This window comes from Bufo bufo, chromosome 6 (assembly GCF_905171765.1).
Source record: "Bufo bufo chromosome 6, aBufBuf1.1, whole genome shotgun sequence".
Classification (NCBI taxonomy): Eukaryota; Metazoa; Chordata; class Amphibia; order Anura; family Bufonidae; genus Bufo; species Bufo bufo.
Window position 1 is genome coordinate 294,819,172 of NC_053394.1, and position 21,994 is coordinate 294,841,165.

The 21,994-nt window shown below is 42.4% G+C and overlaps 1 protein-coding gene across 1 annotated transcript; it reads left to right on the forward strand.

Annotated features, from left to right (window-relative positions):
• The first annotated feature begins 2,886 nt into the window (after nt 1-2,886).
• Nucleotides 2,887-17,283, forward strand: LOC121003649 (keratin, type I cytoskeletal 47 kDa-like). Its single transcript, XM_040435506.1, has 10 exons — nt 2,887-3,096; nt 13,854-14,329; nt 15,185-15,313; nt 15,454-15,536; nt 15,653-15,809; nt 15,927-16,088; nt 16,199-16,324; nt 16,462-16,682; nt 16,821-16,852; nt 17,081-17,283. Exons 2-10 carry the CDS (start codon nt 14,102-14,104, stop codon nt 17,218-17,220), a joined length of 1,278 nt encoding a protein of 425 aa, XP_040291440.1. The 5' UTR covers nt 2,887-3,096; nt 13,854-14,101; the 3' UTR covers nt 17,221-17,283.
• Nucleotides 17,284-21,994: the final 4,711 nt, after the last annotated feature.

Genomic DNA, 21,994 nt, shown 5'->3' on the forward strand with positions numbered 1-21,994 from the left:
TATCCCATTTTGTGGCTGTATTTTTATTTTTGAGGACTTTGTCCCAGTTAGTTAGGCCTATGGTCTCTCTTAGTTGGCTAAATTTTAGCTTTTTTGAAGTTTGGTATTTTTGTTCCTCCCTGTAGAAACGCTCTTTTGAATGATAATTGGAAGCTTATTACTTTATGGTCTGTTGTTCTGTCAGGTCTGTTGTCTGTTGTTCTGTCAGGCCTATTGGTTAATACTAAGTCCAGTATGGCCGTCCCTCTAGTTGGGTCCGGAACCAGTTGGGAGAGGTAATTGTCTTTGTTTATTGCCAAGAACCTGTTTCCTTTATGAGATATACAAGTTTCAGTTTCCCAGTCTATATCTGGGTAGTTGAAGTCCCCCATAATAAGCACCTCATTATGATTTGCCGCCTTGTCTATCTCGTTTAGTAGTAGATGTTCTGTGGACTCTGGTATATTAGGTGGTTTATAGTAAACCCCTATTAGTAATTTATTGTTGTTTTTAGCTCCATGTATCTCTACCCACAGTGACTCCACATGTTCATGTCCCTCACTTATATCTTCATGGAGTGTGGGCTTTAGACAGGACTTTACATAAAGGCAGACCCCTCCCCCTCTCCGGTTTTGATGATCCTTTCTAAACAGACTGTAACCTTGTACATTAACTGCCCAGTCATAGCTATCATCCAGCCATGTCTCAGTTATTCCCACTATGTAATAGTTCTCCTCACACATCACTAATTCCAGGGAAGGAAAATAAAATTCCAGCTCCCCATATATCCCCCGTGCTCAGAACAAACCTTGCAAATCTTCCAAGTATAACAGAAAAAGGAAAGAAGTTCCAGCACCGCGTATTCCGATATTTGCTTCGTCTTTATTTGATTTTTCGGTTACAAATTACATCTTGTGGACATCACCTCCCACCACCGGTAATTTGTAACCGAAAAATCAAATAAAGACAAAGCAAATATCGGAATACGTGGTGCTGGAACTTCTTACCCGAAATCAGATAGATGGGATTTTTTCAGGTTCATCCAGTTCCTGTTAATCTGAACCTACCAGGTTAGGTGGATGTCACCTTCTCAGACCCTTCATCATGGGGGATGCCTCCAGGCTGGTTACAGATATCTACCTGTATTGTCTTGCTTGCCTGCATGGTCAACACCCGAAATTCCTTTGTATTATATCCTACAGAAAGCAAAAGAATATAATTAAGGAAAACAGGACTGTTGCTGATGTCTAGTATGACAATAGCACCTTTTTTCTTCTGTATCCACAATTTTGAAAATATCCACGCAAAGCAGTGATAATTACATTCTGGGTAGTAATTACCTGTGAATCCAGTTTGGGGTCACTCATCTGGACATGGGATGAGGATTAGAGACGATTCCACAATCAAGATAATAAACTGATTCAAAAGAATCTGTCACTGGGAAATTCACTGATAAACCAGGTACAATGTAATGTAATGATACTTTTCACTTAATGATCCGTTGCTTAATTCTGAACAAGAAGTACTTTTGATCCATATGCAAATGAACAGTTAAGTGCACTAAGGGCAGGCCCAAGCCACTCTGTGCACCCTTGCTCTTCCTCTGTCAGTCCCTCTCTCTAATTCATGATTGAAAGGGCCAGGTTTCTTCATAGTCATCTTGCCTCCCTTAGTAAAAGGTAGACTAATGGGTAGGTAATATCTTCCATGACATTGCAGAAAATGAAGGCTTAAAAGGAACCTGTCACATTGTATATGGTATCTGAGCTGAAGGCATCATGTTATAGGGCAGGAGGAGCTGAGCAGACTGATATATAGTTTTATGGAAAAAGATTAAGTAAAGCCCCGTATATCATTCATTTTTTATTCCTGCTCATTCTGATCTTTGAAGTCCAGGAGGCGGTCCTATCAGTGATTGACAGCCTTCCCTCTATGACTGTGTATACAGAGATAACTGTCAATCACTGATAGGACCGCCTCTTTGAATTCAAAGCTCCAAATTTAAATGAATGATATACAGGGTTTTACTGACTCTTTTCCCATAAAACTATACATCAGTCTGCTCAGCTCCTCCTGCTCTATAACATGCTGCTTGCAGATTAATTTGCATTTTCTTGGTGACAGGTTCCCTTTAAATCTTAGAATGACAAGTAGGTTACGACAGGATGATTATAAGTAAGGATAGATGAGAAGTAGCTGGTTCCGAATCAAGGCCATGGGTGATGGAATGGATTGGTGGATGAAAAGTAATGAGATTTTAGGAAAATTACATACCAAAGGTAATGGGATCTACAGAGCTCTGGAGTGGAGATCATTGCCCTGTTTACTGCCAAACTGGAATAACGTCATCCATCTCTCTCCTTCTCATACAGAGCGTTGAGTTTGACGTCATCTAGAAGACGGATGTTGGAATTGATCACATTGACTTGATAAATGACAAGCCTGAAATAGCTTCAAATAGTTATATCATACACTCCATAGCAAAGTATGTGCACCCCTCGATTATTGAGTTCAGTGTTTCAGCCACGTCCACTGCCAACAGATGCATAAAAGCAAGCACACAGCCACACATCTCCATAATTAAACACTGATAGTAGGATGGGTTGTAATGAAGAGCTTGGTGATTTCAAACCTGACACTGTCATAGCATGGCGTCAGACATGAAACGTCTGATCTCCTTGACCTGCCTTGATCAACTGTAAGTGCCATTATATTGTAGGCCATAGCTGGTACTGCAACTATGGCGGTGCTACTAAACCGGAGGAGGCGTCAGCCAGGAAACTGTGATATGTACTGTTCACAATGAGGCTTTAAACACTGCCTCTGGAAGGGACCTATGCACAGGAATAGTTCACCGGCTGCTCCATGAAATAGATTTTCATGGTTAAGCAGCAGGACACAGGACTAAGATCACCATGCACAGTGCCAAGCATTGGCTGGAGTGGTGTAAAGCACACCATCATTGGACTCTGGGATACTGGAAATGTGTTTTGTGGAGTGGCAAATCACTTTTTTGGCAGCCTGATGGACGAATCTGGGTTTGGTAGACACCTAGAGAACACCCCCTACTATAACATTTAGTGGAGAAGGGGTAATGGTGTGGAGCTGCTTTTTAAGGTTTGGCCCTTTATTTCCAGTGATCGAATATGTTAATAATACATTATACAAAGACATTTTTGTTAATGTTGCTTCTTTTTTACAACTTTTTGTGGAAGGCATCCTTCCTGTTCCAGCATGACTTTGCACAAAGCAAGGTCCATATGGGCATGGTATGAGGAGTTTGATGTTGAAGAACTCTAGTGGCTATTCAGAGTCCTGACCTCAACCCCATCCAACGCCTTTGGAATGAATTGGAACACTGCTTGAAAGCCATACCTTCTGTACCAACATCAGTGTGTCTCAAAAATGTTCTTTTGAGCGAGAATTGAGTCCTCCTAATACACATTAGATTGTCAGCTGGTCCTGCTGAAACAGAGGTTTCCTGATCCAGTCTAGCCTTCACAATATGGCCCTTGTCAGATTCTCTTACACTTGCCCATTTTTCTGCTTCCAACGGACCAAGTTCAAGAACTAATTGTTCACTTGCTGTGTAATATATCCCACTCCTTGACAATTGCCATTGTTACAAGAGAATCAGTGTTATTCCCGTCACACAGAGTGCCGTACACAATGCAGCCGAAAACCGTACATAATCTTACAGTGGGTTGTCATGCATGGTTTTTATGTTTTATGTGTATTTCAGCCTTACATGCCGTGTGTAAACTGCATTGCAAAACTGTTGCGATTCGTGGTAAAGTGCTAAGTGATGCAGCACATTACCGCCCAACAGCCGCATCATGTATGGTCCCTGTCATGGATGATCGGTGTATGTAAGAGCTCCAAAAGTAAATTTATTTTGTAACATAAATATATTAGGAAAAATTAGAACTAAGGTGTACGTCCAATTGCTGCCATCAGTAGTACCAAGGCAGAACCTGCTTTTAACACTGAACACTCTTGATTGCCATTGGAGCTGCATCAGAGTTTTGCTGGGGAGCTGGAGAGCGCCTACTGCCATCATGTATAGTGTGGAGAAACACAGGACCAGGTGTCTTGGTGTGGGGCACCATCAGCTACCATCTGGTATTCGTGGAGGTACCATTGACCAGCTTTCAGTATGTTGAGGGCATCTGCCACTACACAACATGCTCTTCAGTGGTTCCAGCAGCTCCCCTAACCAGCTCGATCTCCAGATCAGTACACCATTGACAATGTCTTGGACTGGTCGAAGGATCTCCCATGCACAGCAGCCAACAACCACTTTGGCTAAACTATGGATCCTCTGACAAGGGCCTTATTGTGAAGGCTAGACTGGATCAGGAAACCTCTGTTTCAGCAGGACCAGCTGACAATCTAAAGTGTATAGGGCGGTCCCAATTCTCACCCAAAAGAACATTTTTGAGGACACACATATGTGCTGTGTGTGTGTGTGTGTACATGCCGGGTCAACATGTTCACAAACCCACGATGACAGAGGCTATTGGTTATCACTACTACAGCAGGGTCCGGCTCCTGGAACATTACCAAGGGCAGGTTCATGTTTGGACTATGGATAATTTCATATGTTCTCAGAGGCGGACTGGGAACTAAACGCGGTCCTGTAAAAAAAAAATTAAAAAAATGGCCCCAAGTTGTAGAGGGGTCCAAATTGGCAGAAGTCGGGCAGCAGAAGTAGGCCGGGTCAGCAATACTGTCCCATCAGAACCATATACCACAGTGCAGCACAATATATTGCCCCAAAAACTGACCCTCTGTGGTGGCCATCAATAGCTGCCATTTTCTGTCCTCCTCCTCCAGTTGTCTCAGATTAATATATGGAACAGGGGGCTTACGAAGTAAGATGCAGGCCACAGCAGTTGAATTCAGGAGGGCCTCTGTGGTCACCAGCCGTGTAAATGAGTACCAGATTCTCACAGCATTAATTACTGCTGAGAGTTGTACCCAGCCAGAGAGGAGGGCTTCCTCAATTTCCCTGTGAGGTCTATGGCTAATCCGTCCCTGTAGGGCTCATTCATGGAAATAATAGGAGTGAATATTACAGATATTGTTCACGGACATATCTTTGTCAACCTGATGAGAGATTTTAAAGAAATATTTATTTTAACCCTTTAGGGACGCTGCGTAGTTTGCTACTTAAAGAGACAGTTTACCGCCAGGGGCCTTTTGGGCAGCCCCCTAGCGTGGCGGGACCTGCGGACGGAATCATACTCACCTGATCCCTGCTGCTGGGTTCCAACTCCATTGCATCTTTGCCTCCACTGCAGATCTCGAGTCTCCCCACGTCATCATCCGATTTGACGCAGGCCACTACAACCAAACACTGTCCACAGCATATCGCTCGTCATATGACTGTGTAGTTTTTAACATTTTTTTTATACCTTTACTTAAATTTGCAGCTTTTTTGCAAGTGAAAAAGATGGGTTTTTTTGTTTATCACTTTGATTTTTATTTTATTTTCTCTTTTTTTTAAAATCTTTTTTTGTTAAATGCAATCCTCAGATTGAACATGCGATCCTCTGTGTTGCCGTCAGTTCCGGTATTCCTGAGTTGAATAGGCATCTGTACATGGAAGGCCTAGGGGCTATTGTTAGACCCCTTTCTCCATCACCATCCCTTAGTACTTCGCAAGCTTATCATAGGGTAGGGGCTGAAGGGATGAGAGAAGGAGCCCCATCCCTCTCTCTACTCACTTAGATTAGGGGTTGAAATGTGATCAGAGTTAACTTCATTCCCAGAAGTGACAGCAGAGTACTTGTATAATACAGCTGGCGCCCTGCAACGATACTGTGGGTTCAGCCCCTGAGCCGACACCATGATAGCGCCATAAGAGTATGCTGCTGAGGCTTTAAGGGGTTTTGCCTCTAAAAATATTCAACATTTTTCAAAACAGCGCCTGGATCTGAATACTTTTGTAGTTACATGTAATTAAAAATGTACTATAGCCACTGAGTTATTCAATAACATGTACCTGTATAGCGCCACCTGCTGTTTATTCTTTTCCTTATTATTCCATCCACCTCAATGAGGTGGTTGCATACGCTCAGTTTAAATCTTCTGCTGCCACCAGCCATATGTTCTGTTAGAAGCTGTTGCAGGTACAGGGAAAGAGAGAGGACTCTCTGAGAAAGGACTACAATAAATGTAGCAGAACAATTAGAGCAATGAATGGGGAGATCTTTGGTTCCGTATAAGGTGCAAGGCTGGTTCTAGCTTTGTTAGAGAGTCATGGGATAGGACCCTTTAACTACCTACTTACAGTGATGTACTGTTATGGGTGGGGGGCTAGTACAACACCACCATAATTTCAATTAAAATGAGTGAATTGGATAAAATAAAGGGGTCCTAATTGGAAGACTCCCTTATATGAGACATACTGTAAATCATTCTAATCTACTGACTCCCTCAGCACTGAGATCAGATGTGAAAGCCCCACATGTGATCAGTTTTCCTGCATGTCCATCAGATACTTCCAAAAACAGATTGTTAGGAGTCATTCAGGTTCATCCAGTTCCTGTTGTCTGAACCTTCCACTTTGGTGGATGTTACCTTCTCAGACCATTCACCCTTCATTATGGGTGCTGCCTTCAGGCTACTTACAGATTATTGGCCATGTTGTCTGGCTTGCACATACTGATCTGTATCATTCAAAGTGTGTGGAGTTGTATCTTACAGAATACGTTTTTTCACGGTCCCATTGACTTGAATGGGTCCATGAACCGTTTTCCGTGAAAAAAATAAGACAGGTTATATTTTTTTGACGGACTGGAACCACGGATCACGGACGACAAACGGTGCATTAGCCGAGTTTTCAACGGACACGTTGAAAGTCAATGGGTCCGCAGAAAATCACGAAAAACGGAACAACGGACACGGAATAAAACAACGGTCGTGTGCATGAGGCCTAAGCCAAAGCCCACCTACCTCTAGTTAGTAGTGAGGAGGATCCAAACTTGGATTTGGGTCTGCTGTGGCTCTATGGTAACAATAATCATTTTTGGTTAATATAAACCTGTCAGATATTGACTTATCACAATGGATGACCAGTTGAGTGACTTGATCAAAGTTCACATCTCTACTAAAGGCAATCCGGACCACTGGATCCCGATTGACTATACAGGGATACAGTGGCTTTCTCTGGTAGTCTGTTCCTCCTTTGGAACAGACTACCGGATTACCTTTAGCAGAGATGTGGACCTACTCTGTGGCTGGCCATACATATTAGGTAGCTGTCGGCTGAACGATTTTTCGGCTGACATCTATCTCCTGACGCTTCAGCCAAACAAATATGTGCTATCAATGGGAGGGAAGAAAGAGCTGCTACCAGACACCACCGATGATGGCTTATCTCCATTATTTGTCAGGGGAAAGTCAGAAGCTGGCCATACATATTATAGACTGTCGGCCGAACCTGTTCTTTGCAGATTCAGATGACAGTACTCAAATGTATATTAAAAGCGTTGTCTAGTTTCCCATATTGATGACCTATCCTCAGGGTAAGACATAAATATCAGATCTGCGGGGGTCTAACCCCTGGCACTCCCACTGATCAGCTGTTTGAAGACACCACAACGCTTGTACGAGCGTTCACTGTTTACCTTCACGCCTTCGGCGGAGCAGTGTAATTACAAGTGGTGATCCCATTCACTTGAATGGTCAAAACCGGACAACCCCTTTAACCGCTTTACGTCCGCCCATAGGATATAAACGTCCTATGGGTGGACGTCTATTTCTGAAAGCACGTTTTAGAGCGCTGTGTCTGCAGAGAAGGAAGCGCTGTGCGCTTCCTGTTCCGGCCCGGCGGTCATGTGACCACCGTGACCGGAGTGTGCAGGAGCTGTGTGAGGTCTCTCAGAGACCTCGATCAGCCCTGCTCTGAGGCTGTACAGCGCTGGATTGCTGCTGTACAGCCTCTCTAGGGGTGTATTTGTCCTGTAACTGGGGCTACTATGTCAGTCCCAGTTACAGGAGAAATCAACAGTGAAAAAAAAAAAGTGAAGCAAATGTCCCCCAGAGGTCTTGTATGACCTTATGGGGAACGAAAAGTGTAAAATAAAAAAAATAAAAATAAAAGGTTGAAAATAAAAAAATAAAAAAAGTTTCACATGTAAAAAAAAAAAAGTCCCCAAGTAAGGAATGAAAAAAAAAATTTAAAAATAGAAAAAAAAAAGTATACATATTAAGTATTGCCGCGTCCGTAAAAACCAGCTCTATAAAAATATCACATGACCTAACCCCTCGGGTGAACACCGTAAAAAAAAAAATACTGTGTCAAAACAAGCAATTTTTGTCACCTTGCATCACAAAAGGTGCAACACCAAGTGATCAAAAATGCGTATGTCCCACAAAATAGTACCAATAAAACCGTCACCTCATCCCGCAAAAAATGAGCCCCTACATAAGAAAATCTCTCAAAAAATAAAAAAACTATAGCTCTCAGAACATGGACATATTAAAACATAATTTTTTTGTTTCAAAAATGCTATTATTGTGTAAAACTTTAATAAATGAGAAAAAGTATACATATTAGGTATCGCCACGTCCGTAACGATCTGCTCTATTAAAATGTCACTTGACTGAACCCCTCAGGTGAACGCTGTAAAAATAAATAAATAGAAACTGTGCTAAAACAACCAATTTTTTGGTCACCTTGCCCCATAAAGTGTTATAATGAATGATCAAAAAATCATATGTACCCAAAAATAGTACTAATAAAACTGGCACCTTATCCCCTAGTTTCCAAAATGGGGTCACTTCTTGGGAGTTTCTACTGTAAGGGTGCATCAGGGGGCTTCAAATGGGACATGGCATCTAAAAACCATGTGGAGTTCCTTTTCTTCTGCGCCCTGCCGTGTGCCCATACAGCAGTTTATGACCACATGTGGGGTGTTTCTGTAAACCGCAGAATCTGGGTAATAAATATTGAGTTTTGTTTGGCTGTTAACCATCGATGTGTTAAAGAAAAAAATTGATTAAAATGGAAAATCTGCCAAAAAAGTGAAATTTAAAAATTTGATCTTCATTTTCCTTTAATTCTTGTGGAACGCCTAAAGGGTTAACAAAGTTAATCAAATCGTTTTTGAATACCTTGAGGGGTGTAGTTTCTACAATGGGGTCATTTATGTGGGTATCCACTATGTAGGCCCCACAAAGTGACTTCAGACCTGAACTGGTCCTTAAAAAGTGGGTTTTGGCAATTTTCTTAAAAATTTGAAGAATTGCTTCTAAACTTCTAAGCCTTCTAACGTCCTAAAAAAATAAAATGACATTTCCAAAATGATGCCAACATAAAGTAGACATATGGGGAATGTTAAATAATAAATATTTTATGAGGTATCACTTTCTGTTTTAAAAGCAGAGAAATTGAAATTTAGAAAATTGCGAATTTTTCAAATTTTGGGGTAAATTTGGGATTTTTTCATAAATAAAGGTGAAATATTTTGACTCAAATTTATGACTATCATGAAGTACAATGTGTCACGAGAAAACAATCTCTGAATGACTTGGATAAATAAAGGCGTTCCAAAGTTATTACCACATAAAGTGAGATATATCAGTTTTGCAAAATTTGGCCTGGTCAGGAAGGGGGCAAAAGGCCCAGATGGCAGGTGGTTAAGGATTTTGGTTACTGGACGATAGAGATAAAATTGGAGGTTAGGGTGTTTTCACACGCTGCAGATTTTGTTACAGAAATTTCCACAACTAAAAATTAAATCCAGTCACCTGAATAAGGCTGGATTCACACGTCCGTGGAACGCGGTCCGTGTGATACCGGCCTGGATTTCTTCTGAGTGCAAGAGCGCACGGCGTCATTGGTTGCTATGACGCCGTGCGCTTCCTGCCGCCGCCGCAGTACTGTAATACACTGGTATGATCTATACCAGTGTATTACTGTACTACGGCGGCAGCAGGAAGCGCATGGCGTCATAGCAACCAATGACGCCGTGCGCTCCTGCACTCAGAAGAAATCCAGGCCGATATTACACGGACCGTGTTCCACGGACGTGTGAATCCAGCCTAAGGCTTGCAAAAATCCATGTGCTTGCTGTCCCATTTTAATGAATGAAACGGATTTTCAGTTGCGGAAATTTCTGCAACAAAATCTGTAGTGTGTGAAGGCACCGTTAGGCCTCATGCACATGACAGTTGTTCTGGTCCGCATCTGACTCCGCGTGCTGTCCGCATCCTTTGCTCCGTTACGTAGCCCCGCAAAAAAAATATAACATGTCCTATTCTTGTCCGTTTTGCGGACAAGAATAGGCATTTGTACAATAGGCTGCCTGTTCCGTTCCGCAAATTGCGGAAGGCACACGGGTGGCTTCCGTATTTTGCGGATCTGCAATTTGCGGACCGCAAAAAACTGAACGGTCGTGTGCATGAGACCTTAGGCTTCATGCACATGACCATTGTGTGTTTTGCAGTCTGCAAATCGCGGATCCGCAAAACACGAATGGCGTCCATGTGAGTTCCGCAATTTGCGGAATTGCACGGACAGCCTTTAATATAACTGCCTATTCTTGTCCGCAAAGCGCAGACAAGAATAGGACAGATTATTATTATTTTTTTGCGGACCATGGAACGGAGCAACGGATGCGGACAGCATGCGGAGTGCTGTTCGCATCTTTTGCGGCCCCATTAAAGTGAATGGGTCCGCATCCGAGCTGCCAAAACTGCGGCTCGGATGCGGACCAAAACAACGGACGTGTGCATGAGGCCTTACTGTGACGACATGTCTTCATTATCAATGGCTTGGGCAACTTTTTCCCAAAGGTTGGATAATACTCCTACAGGTGCATGCCAATAGTAGATGTAGAGCCCTACCCTAAGGCTACATGCACACGACCGTATGTGTTTTGCGATCCGCAAAAAAAAACAACGGATGACGTCTGTATGGCATCCGTTTTTTTTTGCAGATTTATTGTAATAATGCCTATACTTGTCTGCAAACTAGAAAAAAATAGGACATGCACTATTTTTTTGGCGGAGCTACGGAACGGACATACTGATGCGGACAGCACATGGTGAATGGGTCCACATCCTATCCGCAAAAAAAACGGAATGGACACGGAAACAAATAACGTTCATGTGCATGTAGCCTAAAGGGGAAGAAGTCACTAATGTGTAGGGCTGTACTGTATTAACCCCCTATGTTCTGGGGCTCCAGTGTAGTAGCAGTGTATAGTACCAGATGTACATGTGACTTGAAGAACATTCTGATGAGATCTAATGTGTTCAGTGATGGAAAAGCAGTAAAAGGTCTGACCATCATCATGTGATCACCGCTCGCTGCTCTTGATAATCAGGATTTTCCTGATGGACAGACGTCACTGGTATGACTTGATTATGTCACAGTTTTTGTCAGGCGACATGCCAGCACTGGAAATTCTGTTAGTGGCAGGTCTGATCCTGCTAGTCCAGGTGGTATCTATAGCTTTTTTTTTTGTTAAGTGTTTGATTTACTGATTGTCCTATTAACTGTCTATCAATGACATAGATCTGAATGAAAAAATTCCTAAATAAATATAAATACATACAGTTGCAAGAAAAAGTATGTGAACCCTTTGGAATAATATGGATTTCTGCACAAATTGGTCATAAAATGTGATCTGATCTTCATCTAAGTCACAACACTAGACAATCACAGTCTGCTTAAACTAATAACACACAAAGAATTAAATGTTACCATGTTTTTATTGAACACACCATGTAAACATTCACAGTGCAGGTGAAAAAAGTATGTGAACCCTTGGATTTAATAACTGGTTGAACCTCCTTTGGCAGCAATAACTTCAACCAAACGTTTCCTGTAGTTGCAGATCAGACGTGCACAACGGTCAGGAGTAATTCTTGACCATTCCTCTTTACAGAACTGTTTCAGTTCAGCAATATTCTTGGAATGTCTGGTGTGAATCGCTTTCTTGAGGTCATGCCACAGCATCTCAATCGCCTTCCATTCATTCCTATAAGGCTACATGCACACAAACGTATTTTGTTTCCGCGTCTGCTCCGTTTTTTTTGCGGATAGGATGCGGACCCATTCATTTCAATAGGTCTGCAAAACATGCTGACAGCACACCGTGTACTATCCGCATCTGTATGTCCATTCCGTAGACCCACAAAAAAATAGAGCATGTCCTATTCTTGCCCGTTTTGCGGACAAGGATAGGCATTATTACAATGAATCCGCAAAAAGAAAACTGATCCGCAAAAAAAAAAACACACACGGATGCCATACAGACGTCATTGTTTTTTTTTTTTTTGCAGATTGCAAAACACATAGGCTACATGCACATGACCGTAAGAGCGCAGAAAATAGCTGAGCGCTATTTCGGTCAGCCCCATAGAAATGAATGGAGCGGTGGCTGTGCTTACACGGTGTGCCTTATATTTATTTCAGTGGGATTTTGTTTCCGTGTCTGTTAAATTTTTTATTTTTTTTGCGGATTGGATGAGGATCCATTCATTTCATTTCACTGTGTGCTGTCCACATATGTATGTCTGTTCTGTAGCCCCACAAAAATATAGAGCATGTTCTATTCTTGTCCGTTTTGGATAGGCATTATTACAATGGATCCGCAAATTGTTTTTCTTTGTGGACCAGTGTTTTGCAGACCGCAAAATTGTAGCCTAAGGGTCATTAACACAATATCTTTTGACGTCTTTGCGGATTCCACGGCAAAAACCTCCCGGAGGTAATTTTTTTAATGAGAGGCCATGTTGCTGTTTTTTTTTTTGCTGCAACAACGCCAAGAAAGGACATGTACTATCCCGGATACTCATGGAGTATTACAATTGTAACAAGCCCCCAATGAAGTATGAATTTGTGTGCCATTTAATGTAATGTTCTTATTCACTGACAGGAAGTAGACATCTTGAAGATGGTGATGAATTGAAAGTACATCAGAAAGTTGCAGAACGTTTCATTATACAGCAAATAAGCTTGAAGGGTTAGGTCATTTATCCATCCGGCCGGTGGAGCTCTGATCCTAAAGTTACTCACCTGCTTCCCTCCGCTCCTTTCCCGCGTCGGGGGTCCAGTCTGACTCCTTACAGTCCCGACCTGTAAAATATCAGATAGGGTCACATATGCCCTCAAGGGACAGTCACTGCTTGCGGACATGTGAATGCCAAAGACAGGGATTTGCCGCAGGAGCGCACTTGGCTCGTCTGGTTACGAACAGGCCAGGGACTGGAAGAAGCCGGGCTAGACCCTCAGTGCTGGAATGGAGCGGTGGATACAGATAGGTGACTTTGAGTCTCAAAGGTGGAAACCCTGTCTATTTGACAATTATGGTATATCCTGTGGATAAGCCGTAAAGGGGTTGTCTCACCTGGAACATTAGTGGCATATTGCTAGGATATGCCAGCAATGTCAGATAGGTGCACTCTCCATTCATTTCTATGGGACTTTGGAAAATAGACGATGAGCTGCTATTCTGTTTGGGAGCTTTGTTCTAGAGATAGGTGCAGGTCCCAGAGTTGGGGCATTGGTGGCATATCCTACATTATGCCACCAATGCTCTAGGTGAGATAACCCCTTTAAATGTCATAGAAGGTAATAACCCCTGTAAGTTTTTTCTGCTCAGTGTGGTTGTTATGTGGCTGTCATACATTCCTGCAATATGATAGATCAGGGCACCCTGAAAAGCTGGGGAACTGTCGCTACATTTGGGTGGCAGTGGACTCTACCATCCAATAAAGACACATTAAAAAACATCATTACATTCAAACACCATCAAGGAGGTGGTCAGTGGAGCAAATGACTATTGACAGCTGCTGCGGAAGCTCTTGGGGAACTAACTAATACCATTTTGCTATGGTTTTTCTTTTTTCAATAGATGTTCTGAAGATTTAGTGGAACAGAATCTAGAATTGCAGGCATTTCTGGAAATCCTGAGGTCAAGTCATGCTCTCATACCTAGAGGAATGTCCTTTTGTGTACATGTTGTCATGCAGGTTGCTTGTGCAGATAACGACTCCCCCGCCCCCTCACTGGGTATATAAGACAGGGCACAGGGGCTTCTGATTCAGCTCATCCTCCTGCACAACCTCTACTTGTCCACTCTATCTTAACTCCAAGAAAAAGATGAGCTTCTCCACCCGCAGCATCACCCAGCAAGGCCGATTTAGTGGGGCTAGCACACAGAGGGCACGCAGTGTGGCAGGAGGTTCTGGAAGCATTAGAATGTCCACTGCAAGTGTCTCTATGGGGGCCCCAATCTATAATGGGAGTCAAGATGCTGGCCTCTTTAGTAACAATAGAAAGGAAACCATGAGCAATTTGAATGACCGTCTGGCTGCCTACCTGGAAAGGGTAAGTACTGACCTGTTTGTAGAATAGGAAACCTCTTATAGAGTTGCATGTAGGGTTGGCACTCCCCCATACATTGTCTATAATTGCAAGATTTATCAATTGTGCCCATTTCCGTTCCTCTCCCCAACCTTTGCTGTTCTATGCACCTGCCAATATGGCAAACAAAGCGCTGTATATAATCAAATTGCTAAAACTAATATTCTGGGATTCAAGGAATTAGCAATAGGGGGTGCAGAGGCAGCAGTCGCATCTGAGCCATGGTGCCTCTGGGGGATCAATGACCCCTCTGTCACCTAAGACAACACCAGTATTAAATGGTAGTTGGGGGGGAGGGGGCACTGTTACAGATTTTAATTGGAATCCCACAGCAGTTACAGGCTGGAAGTGCCAATCTACGATATACAAGCTGATTGGTGCTTTGTTTAACAGTTTTTTTCACACAGGAGATGAATGATCGTTATTAAAATTGTTAGCCCTCCATTCAGTTGACATATTGTCGGCAGCACATCCATTTTTACACTGGGCAATGTGCTGCCAACAAACAAGAGTTTTTAAAAGATCTGTGGAGTAATTGGGGGGCCTTTTACGCGGGGCAATCAAGAACAAGTGTTCCTTTTGACTGATAATCAGCTCACGTAAAAAGGCCCTTAAGACTGTAGATTGTATAAATTGTACATAAGAGACATTATATAAATTGACACTCACTGATACTGAGAACAGAGGTTCACTGAATGTGATATGAGGTCCTCTAGTGGAGTTAAGGGCCACATCTGAGGTGTCCATACTATTTACCACCCTTTATACACATAGTAGGATTTTGCTCTTTATCTAATATATACATTTGTCTCTTATCAGGTTCATTCTTTGGAACAAGCTAACAGCGAACTGGAAGGTAAAATCCGTGAGTTCTACGAGAGAAAGTCCTCCATCAGCGCTTTTGACCCAAGTCCATTCTATAAGACAATTAACAAGTTACGCTCTCAGGTAATATTATATCTCTTGCATGCATTTTAAATTTTTTCCCATATTGTGTTGTTGCCACTAGATGACAGTATGATAAGTTATCTATTGTTGCATTCATTCTATTATTTTATATTTATCATTTATTCTACATTCCATTTTAGATCCTTGAGGCCACCACCGATAATGCCAAGATGTTACTGCAGATTGATAACGCAAAACTCGCTGCTGATGACTTCCAAATGAAGTAAGTGACATAACACCTTAATAGTTTTGACCACATGTGAAGCTTTTTAAAGCAGTAGACATGGTGCATTATCACATATAACCTTCAATTCCTCTGTTTGCCACTTTGCTCTGTAGATTTGAATCAGAACTGGCCATTAGGTTTGGAGTAGAAAATGACACAGCTGGATTGCGTAAGGCCCTGGATGAGCTGACCATCAACCGCTCTGATCTGGAGCTGGAGATTGAAGGCCTGAAAGAGGAGCTGATCTTCCTGAAGAGGAACCATGAAGAGGTACGGCTATCCATGGTCATTTTTTTGGCAGGGACTAATTTACACCTACCTGTAACTTTTACTAATTATATCAGCTTTTTTCTTGTCTAGCATTATCACAATTTTCCCTCGTTTTAGGAACTGGCTGGTCTTAAGGGACAGATTGGCGGAAAGGTCAACGTAGAAGCTGATTTTGCTCCAGGTGTGGACTTGTCCAAGATCCTTGCAGAAGTGAGAGAGCAGTATGAGAACATGGCGGAGAAGAACCGTCAGGAGGTGGAGAACTGGTACCAAACACAGGTATGCAAAAAATCTAATAAGGCTAAGTAGAAATGGCCAGAATAGGAGATCGAAATTTGAGTGAAATTAACCCGTTCCATTGATTCTTGACTTCTTTTTTTCCCCAAAAGACTGAAACCCTCAAGGAGGAAGTCAGCGTATACCAACAAAATTCAGAATATTCTAGGAAAGAGATCACAGAACTGAGACGTACATCCCAGAGCCTGGAAATTGAGCTACAATCACTACTGCACATGGTGAGTCCGCAGGTCTTCAAGTGTCCTTTAAGGGTGAAATCTATTCCAAAAAATATACGATATACTCTGTATATCTTTATCTCTTCAACCGTCCGATCGCTTAGTTATAACATTGGTTCTCCCTTTCTGTATACCAGAAACAATCTCTGGAAGGAACACTAGCCGAAACAAATGATAAATATGGAAACGAACTTAGGAAAATCCAGATTTTGATCTCTCAGAATGAACTCGAACTCCAGCAAGTGAGATCAGACTCTGAGAACCATTCTATGGAATATAGACGACTACTTGATATTAAGACAAGATTGGAGCAAGAAATTGCCACCTACAGGAGGCTCTTGGAAGGGGAAGACATAAGGTATGGAGTCTGGACAAGAACTGTGATAATATTTATGTAGTGGAATTTACTGAAAATCACTTTGTTCCTTTTTTTGTATATTTCGGGCACAACCACAATAAAATAATTTTTAATTATGTTTTATTTTTTTGTCAACAGCTTGTCAGCTCAGCAACGGGAAACACAGAAAAGTAAGTCATCTTTGCCGTCAGTAATTATTTGTATATCATGCAGGTCCTAATGGGCCAACCCCTTATCATATACTGTATTAGGGAATAAGAATGTCATAGTAAGGGGGTCCTCCACTGAGTGGTTACTTAAAGTGAATGTCCACCTTTTAACACAATCCAATATAAGTTTTTTTGTAAATGTTCTCTTAATTGCCCCCATTCTTACCCTGAACCTTGTTTTACCTTCAGGTGTCAAAATTGTCAGCAAGGAACAAGCCCAAAGTACCAGCACAACAACAATCAAGACTGTAAAACTTTTTGAGGAAGTGGTAGATGGAAAACTGGTGTCCTCATCAACTTCGGAAAAAGTGTCCAAGATCTCAAGCTAGAAGTATCATTGATGAGGAATACAGTCCACAATTTTGATTAACCGTAATCAATAAAGTCTCTGATCAGCATCTGTCTGTTCTCTGTGTGTTCATCCTTTATAGATTGTTTCACTGGGTCACAACTTGTCTTAATGCAGTGCAGTTGCTCTGGTGATCTCTCTCCACTGATCTTTGTTTTCAAGCTGCCAACAATCCAGAATGTGATAGTTGCAGTCAGTGACCACGGCGGTCACGTGCTGTACTACTGGTATCACTGCTTGGTGGTGCCAATATATACAGCACATGACCACTGAGGCTGGAGGAACAACTGTGCTGGATAGGCCAGGGATTTAAGAGGTGAATAGTGTTTTACAATATTTGCAGCTCTTTTTTTCTAAAACCTGACAACATCTTTAACACTGATATTCATAGATTGCTCTGAAGGGTGGAGGAGGTGTTTTTCACATCTATGTCAGGCAGCTGGCACTCAAGTCTTGTTCGGGCCAGGATATGTAATGTCTCAAACATTCCTTCTGCCATGGCAAAGGCTATGTACCTCCTGATTGCTTGGGGAAATGATAGTCCCGCCCCCTAGGAGTTATAGAAGTGTCTTTACTAGGCAGGGTGCTCACCTCAACATATGGTTGGGGCACCCTGGGAAGAGATCATTGAGTAGCAGGCACATAGTCAGCCTGGTATTACATTGATGTTGAAGTAGGAATTAAATATTGATGACCTTTGCTCAGGATAGGTCATCAATAATTGATCTTGGGGTTAGACTCCTAGCTCCCCCTGCTGATCAGCTGTTTATAGGGACCTTGGCACTCAGATGATCAGTGTGACCTTTTCACAGTATACTAAGCACAGCACCTTACATTGTATAGTGGCTGTGATTGGTATTGCAGCCCAGGCCAATTCACTTGAATAGGACTAAGGCTTCTTTCACATATGCGTTTTTGCCTGATCCGGCAGGGATCAGCAAAAACGCTTCAGTTATTGATAATACAATCAGCTGCATCCGTTATGAACAGATCCAGTTTTTTTATCTTCAAAATAGCAATGACGGATCCGGCATTAAAACAATTGTAAGTCAATGGGTGCTGGATCCGTTTTCTATTGTGTCTGAGAAAACGGATACCGCACCATTGACTTGCATGGTGTGACATGCTGGATCCATTTTGCTCCACATCCCATGCCGGACAGAAAAACGCTGCTTGCAGTGGTTTTCTGTCAGGTATCGGAACGCATTCAAAGAGAATGGAGTGACGGATCTCAATACTGAGAAAGAAAAATGCAGATGTAAAAGTAGCCTTAGCTGTACTAAGGTCATGTAACTGATAGATGTGACGTCACAGGCTGAGGAAGAGGCCGCAGCCCTCACCTGAGCACTGTGACCGATTCAAACAGCTGATCAGCAAGGGTGTCAGAAGACTGACCCCGACCAATTCGATACTGAAGACCTACCCTGGCTATAGGTCATCAATAATTATGTCACGACCAACCTCAACCTTTTTAAGACCTCCACCATACATGTATGGCGGAAGTCCGGTCTTTATAAATGGTGCTTGCTCACTTGCAGGCGCCATAGCTGCCAGGTTTCTGTTTTTCAATATAACAGACACCCAGGGCTAATGTCTGCGATTGGCGATAACACTGATCACAGACATATAGTCCCTCAGATGCCGCAGTGAAATGTGACCATGGCATCTAAGAGCACAAAAACCAAGAGCGATGCCCCCTTTGGGCTGGAATGCCTTACCCTTGCTGAGATCAGAGATGGAATTCCTTACTGGTAATAGGCCTGGGTCTGTACAAGGCTTCAAGGCCTATTACTGGTATATTCTAAGGCAGGCCTGCAAGTAGCAGCACTGCATTGGAATATGCTAAATTTTTTATGATTGCATGCTGTTTGGCCCTTGTAGGCCAAAAAAAAGTTATAAAAAGTTTTAAAAAATATAATAAAAAAAAATTAAGATCAAAATAAAAATGGTGCAATAGAAAAGATAAAGAAGATGCGGCACTCACCAAAAACTCTTTGCAGCTTTATTCACATTAAAAAATCACCGGCATGCGGGCACAGCACAGTTCAGAGGCAACAGCCGTTGTTGCGCTTTCTCAAGCCATCAGTGACTGAGTCGGCGTGGGAATAAATGCTTCTACGCCCTCGTCACTGATTAAGGCTCCATTCACACGTCCGTGGTGTGTTGCGGATCCGCAACACACCCGCCCGGCACCCCTATAGAAATGCCTATTCTTGTCCACAAGCTGCAGACAAGAATAGGACATGTTCTATCTTTTGCGGAGCTGCGAACCTGAAGATCGGGGCCGCGCTCCGCAAATGCGGATGCTGACAGCACACTGGGTGCTGTCCGCATCCATTCCGTCCCCATAGAAAATGAATGGGTCCGCACCCGTTCCGCAAAATTGCGGAACGGATGCGGACCCATTTGCGGACATGTGAATGGAGCCTTAATGAATGCCACATGCGTTAAAACAGACAAAAAGACAAGGTCATTTTTATCATTTAACCCCAGAGGGCCCATGGCTCTAGTTTTTATAATCCAGGCTGCTTCTTTCTGCAGTAAGATACGGCCTTTATCACCACCCTGTGCTAAGTGCTGGACAACTTCAATCCCTGCAAAACACTGTCATTTCCTCCATGTGCTTCATGTACGTAGTCAATCAATCTAGTAGCTCCAATTCTTGTCTCCATAGATCTCCTGTGTTCTATAGATCTGATATATAAACATCTAATGGTTTTACCAATGTAAGGGACAAAAAAATGACATAAACTACAAACTGCTTTTTGCAGGAAATAAATTGGTTGACCACGCACTTAGTACCTCCTAGCCTGAAAAATCTCTTTCTATATATATATTTTGCACATAGAGCAATAACCACATGCAAAATTGCCTTCTAGGGGGCTCTTTTCTAATCAATTTCGTTCTGGTTCTTGGAAATTACTCTTCACAATGACATCTTTAATTGTTTTACTCCTTCTAAAGCTGGCAATGGGGTTAAAATCAAATGTGAGCACCACCCTATCTTCACTTGCTTCAGGGGTGGATACATTTCTATACGTCAATTACCGGGTAGCCACGTTGAAGTTGAAACGTTTCTTTAAAATTTTGGATTGCTCAAATAACTCACCCTGATCTGACACAATTCTTTTAAGTCGCATAAATTGGCCATATGGTACGGCCGATTTCACATGAGGTGGATGGAAGGAATCGTAGTGTAGTAGTGAATTCGTGGAGGTCGGTTTTTTGTATATGTTAGGCCTCCTGTGTGTGCCCCGTGGTCGTGCTGCGGCCCGCAATTTGCCCGCAATGCACGAACACCGACCGTGGGGCAGCCTGCAGCGGATCGCGGACCCATTCACTTTAATGGGTCCATGATCCGCCCGTTCCGCAAAAATATATGACATGTTCTATCTTTTTTGCGGAACTAAAGTACGGGACGAAACCCCACGGAAGCACTCCGTAGTGCTTCCGTAGGGTTCCGTTCAGTGCCCCCGTTCCGCACCATTCCGCATCTCCGGATTTGCGGACCCATTCAAGTCAATAGGTCCGCATCCGTGATGCGGAATGCACACGGAACAGTGCCCGTGTATTGCGGATCCGCATGTGTGGTCCGCAATATGGCAACGGGACACCTACGGTCTTGTGCAGGAGGCCTAAGTGTGAATAGAACCGCCTCTAATTTCCACTTTGACATCTAGAAACTCCAACACCTGAAAATTTATTTTACTTGTGAATCGCATATTCATCTGGTGTTTGGTATTGAGGTACTCCCCGAATTCGTCAAACTGCACTACGGTCCCCATCCATGCGATAAACACATCGTCAATAAATCTAAGAAATGTCTTAATACAAAAGGGTTATCAACCGTGAATATATATTTCTCTTCAAACACTGAAAGAAAGAAGTTAGCAAAAGTACATGTCAGTGGAGTCCCCATCGCTGTCCCTGATCGGTGCAAGAACCACTTCTTGTTAAACATGAACGCATTATGTGTCAAAATAAAAAGCACTGCTTTGGTGACAAAATCCACAAAATTAGCAGTTTTTTTATAACTCTCCAAAACATCGCGGACGCACTGCACCCCCAAATCCGCACACTCACAGCAGTGCCGACCAAACTTTCTATTTTTTTGTTAAAATAAAAATAAATAAGCATAAAAAGATAAACATCATAGGCATTGCTGCATCCAAAAACGGCCATACTATTAAAATGTACAAATATTTATCTCATACGGCGAACGGCAGAAAGAAAATGAAAATGGCTGATTCTCTGTTTTTTCCTCACTTCATCTCCCCAAACAAATTGAATAAAAAGTCATCAAAAAGTAGTACACACCCCAAAATGGTATCAATAAAAAGTACAGATTGTCCGCAAAAAAAGAGCCCCTACACAGCTCCATAATACCAAGTATAAACGTTAAGGGGGTCAGAATATGGCAACGAAAAGAAAAGAATATTTTTTTTCCCAAAGTCTTTATTTTATTCAGTATTAAAACACAAAAAAAATCTATATGAATGGGGTATCGCTGTAATCGTACTGACCCAGAGAATGGCACAGGACAGGTTTACCACACAGGGAACAGTGTAAAAGCAAAACCCATAAAACTGTAGCGGAATTGAGTTTTTTTTTCAATTCCACCCTATTTGGAATTTTTTTCCAGCTTCCCTCATTGTATGCAATAGTAAATTGTGCCATTAGAAAGTGCAACTTGTTCTGCAAAAAAAAAGCCCTTGGTTATGTGAACGGAAAAATATAAAAAACAATTATGGCTC

Coding starts and splice junctions, on each gene's coding strand:
- LOC121003649 (XM_040435506.1), top strand. CDS start 14,102: ATGAGCTTCTCCACCCGCAGCATCACCCAGCAAGGCCGATTTAGTGGG. Junction 14,330..15,184: donor TGGCTGCCTACCTGGAAAGG/GTAAGTACTGAC, acceptor GTCTCTTATCAG/GTTCATTCTTTGGAACAAGC. Junction 15,537..15,652: donor GCTGATGACTTCCAAATGAA/GTAAGTGACATA, acceptor TTTGCTCTGTAG/ATTTGAATCAGAACTGGCCA.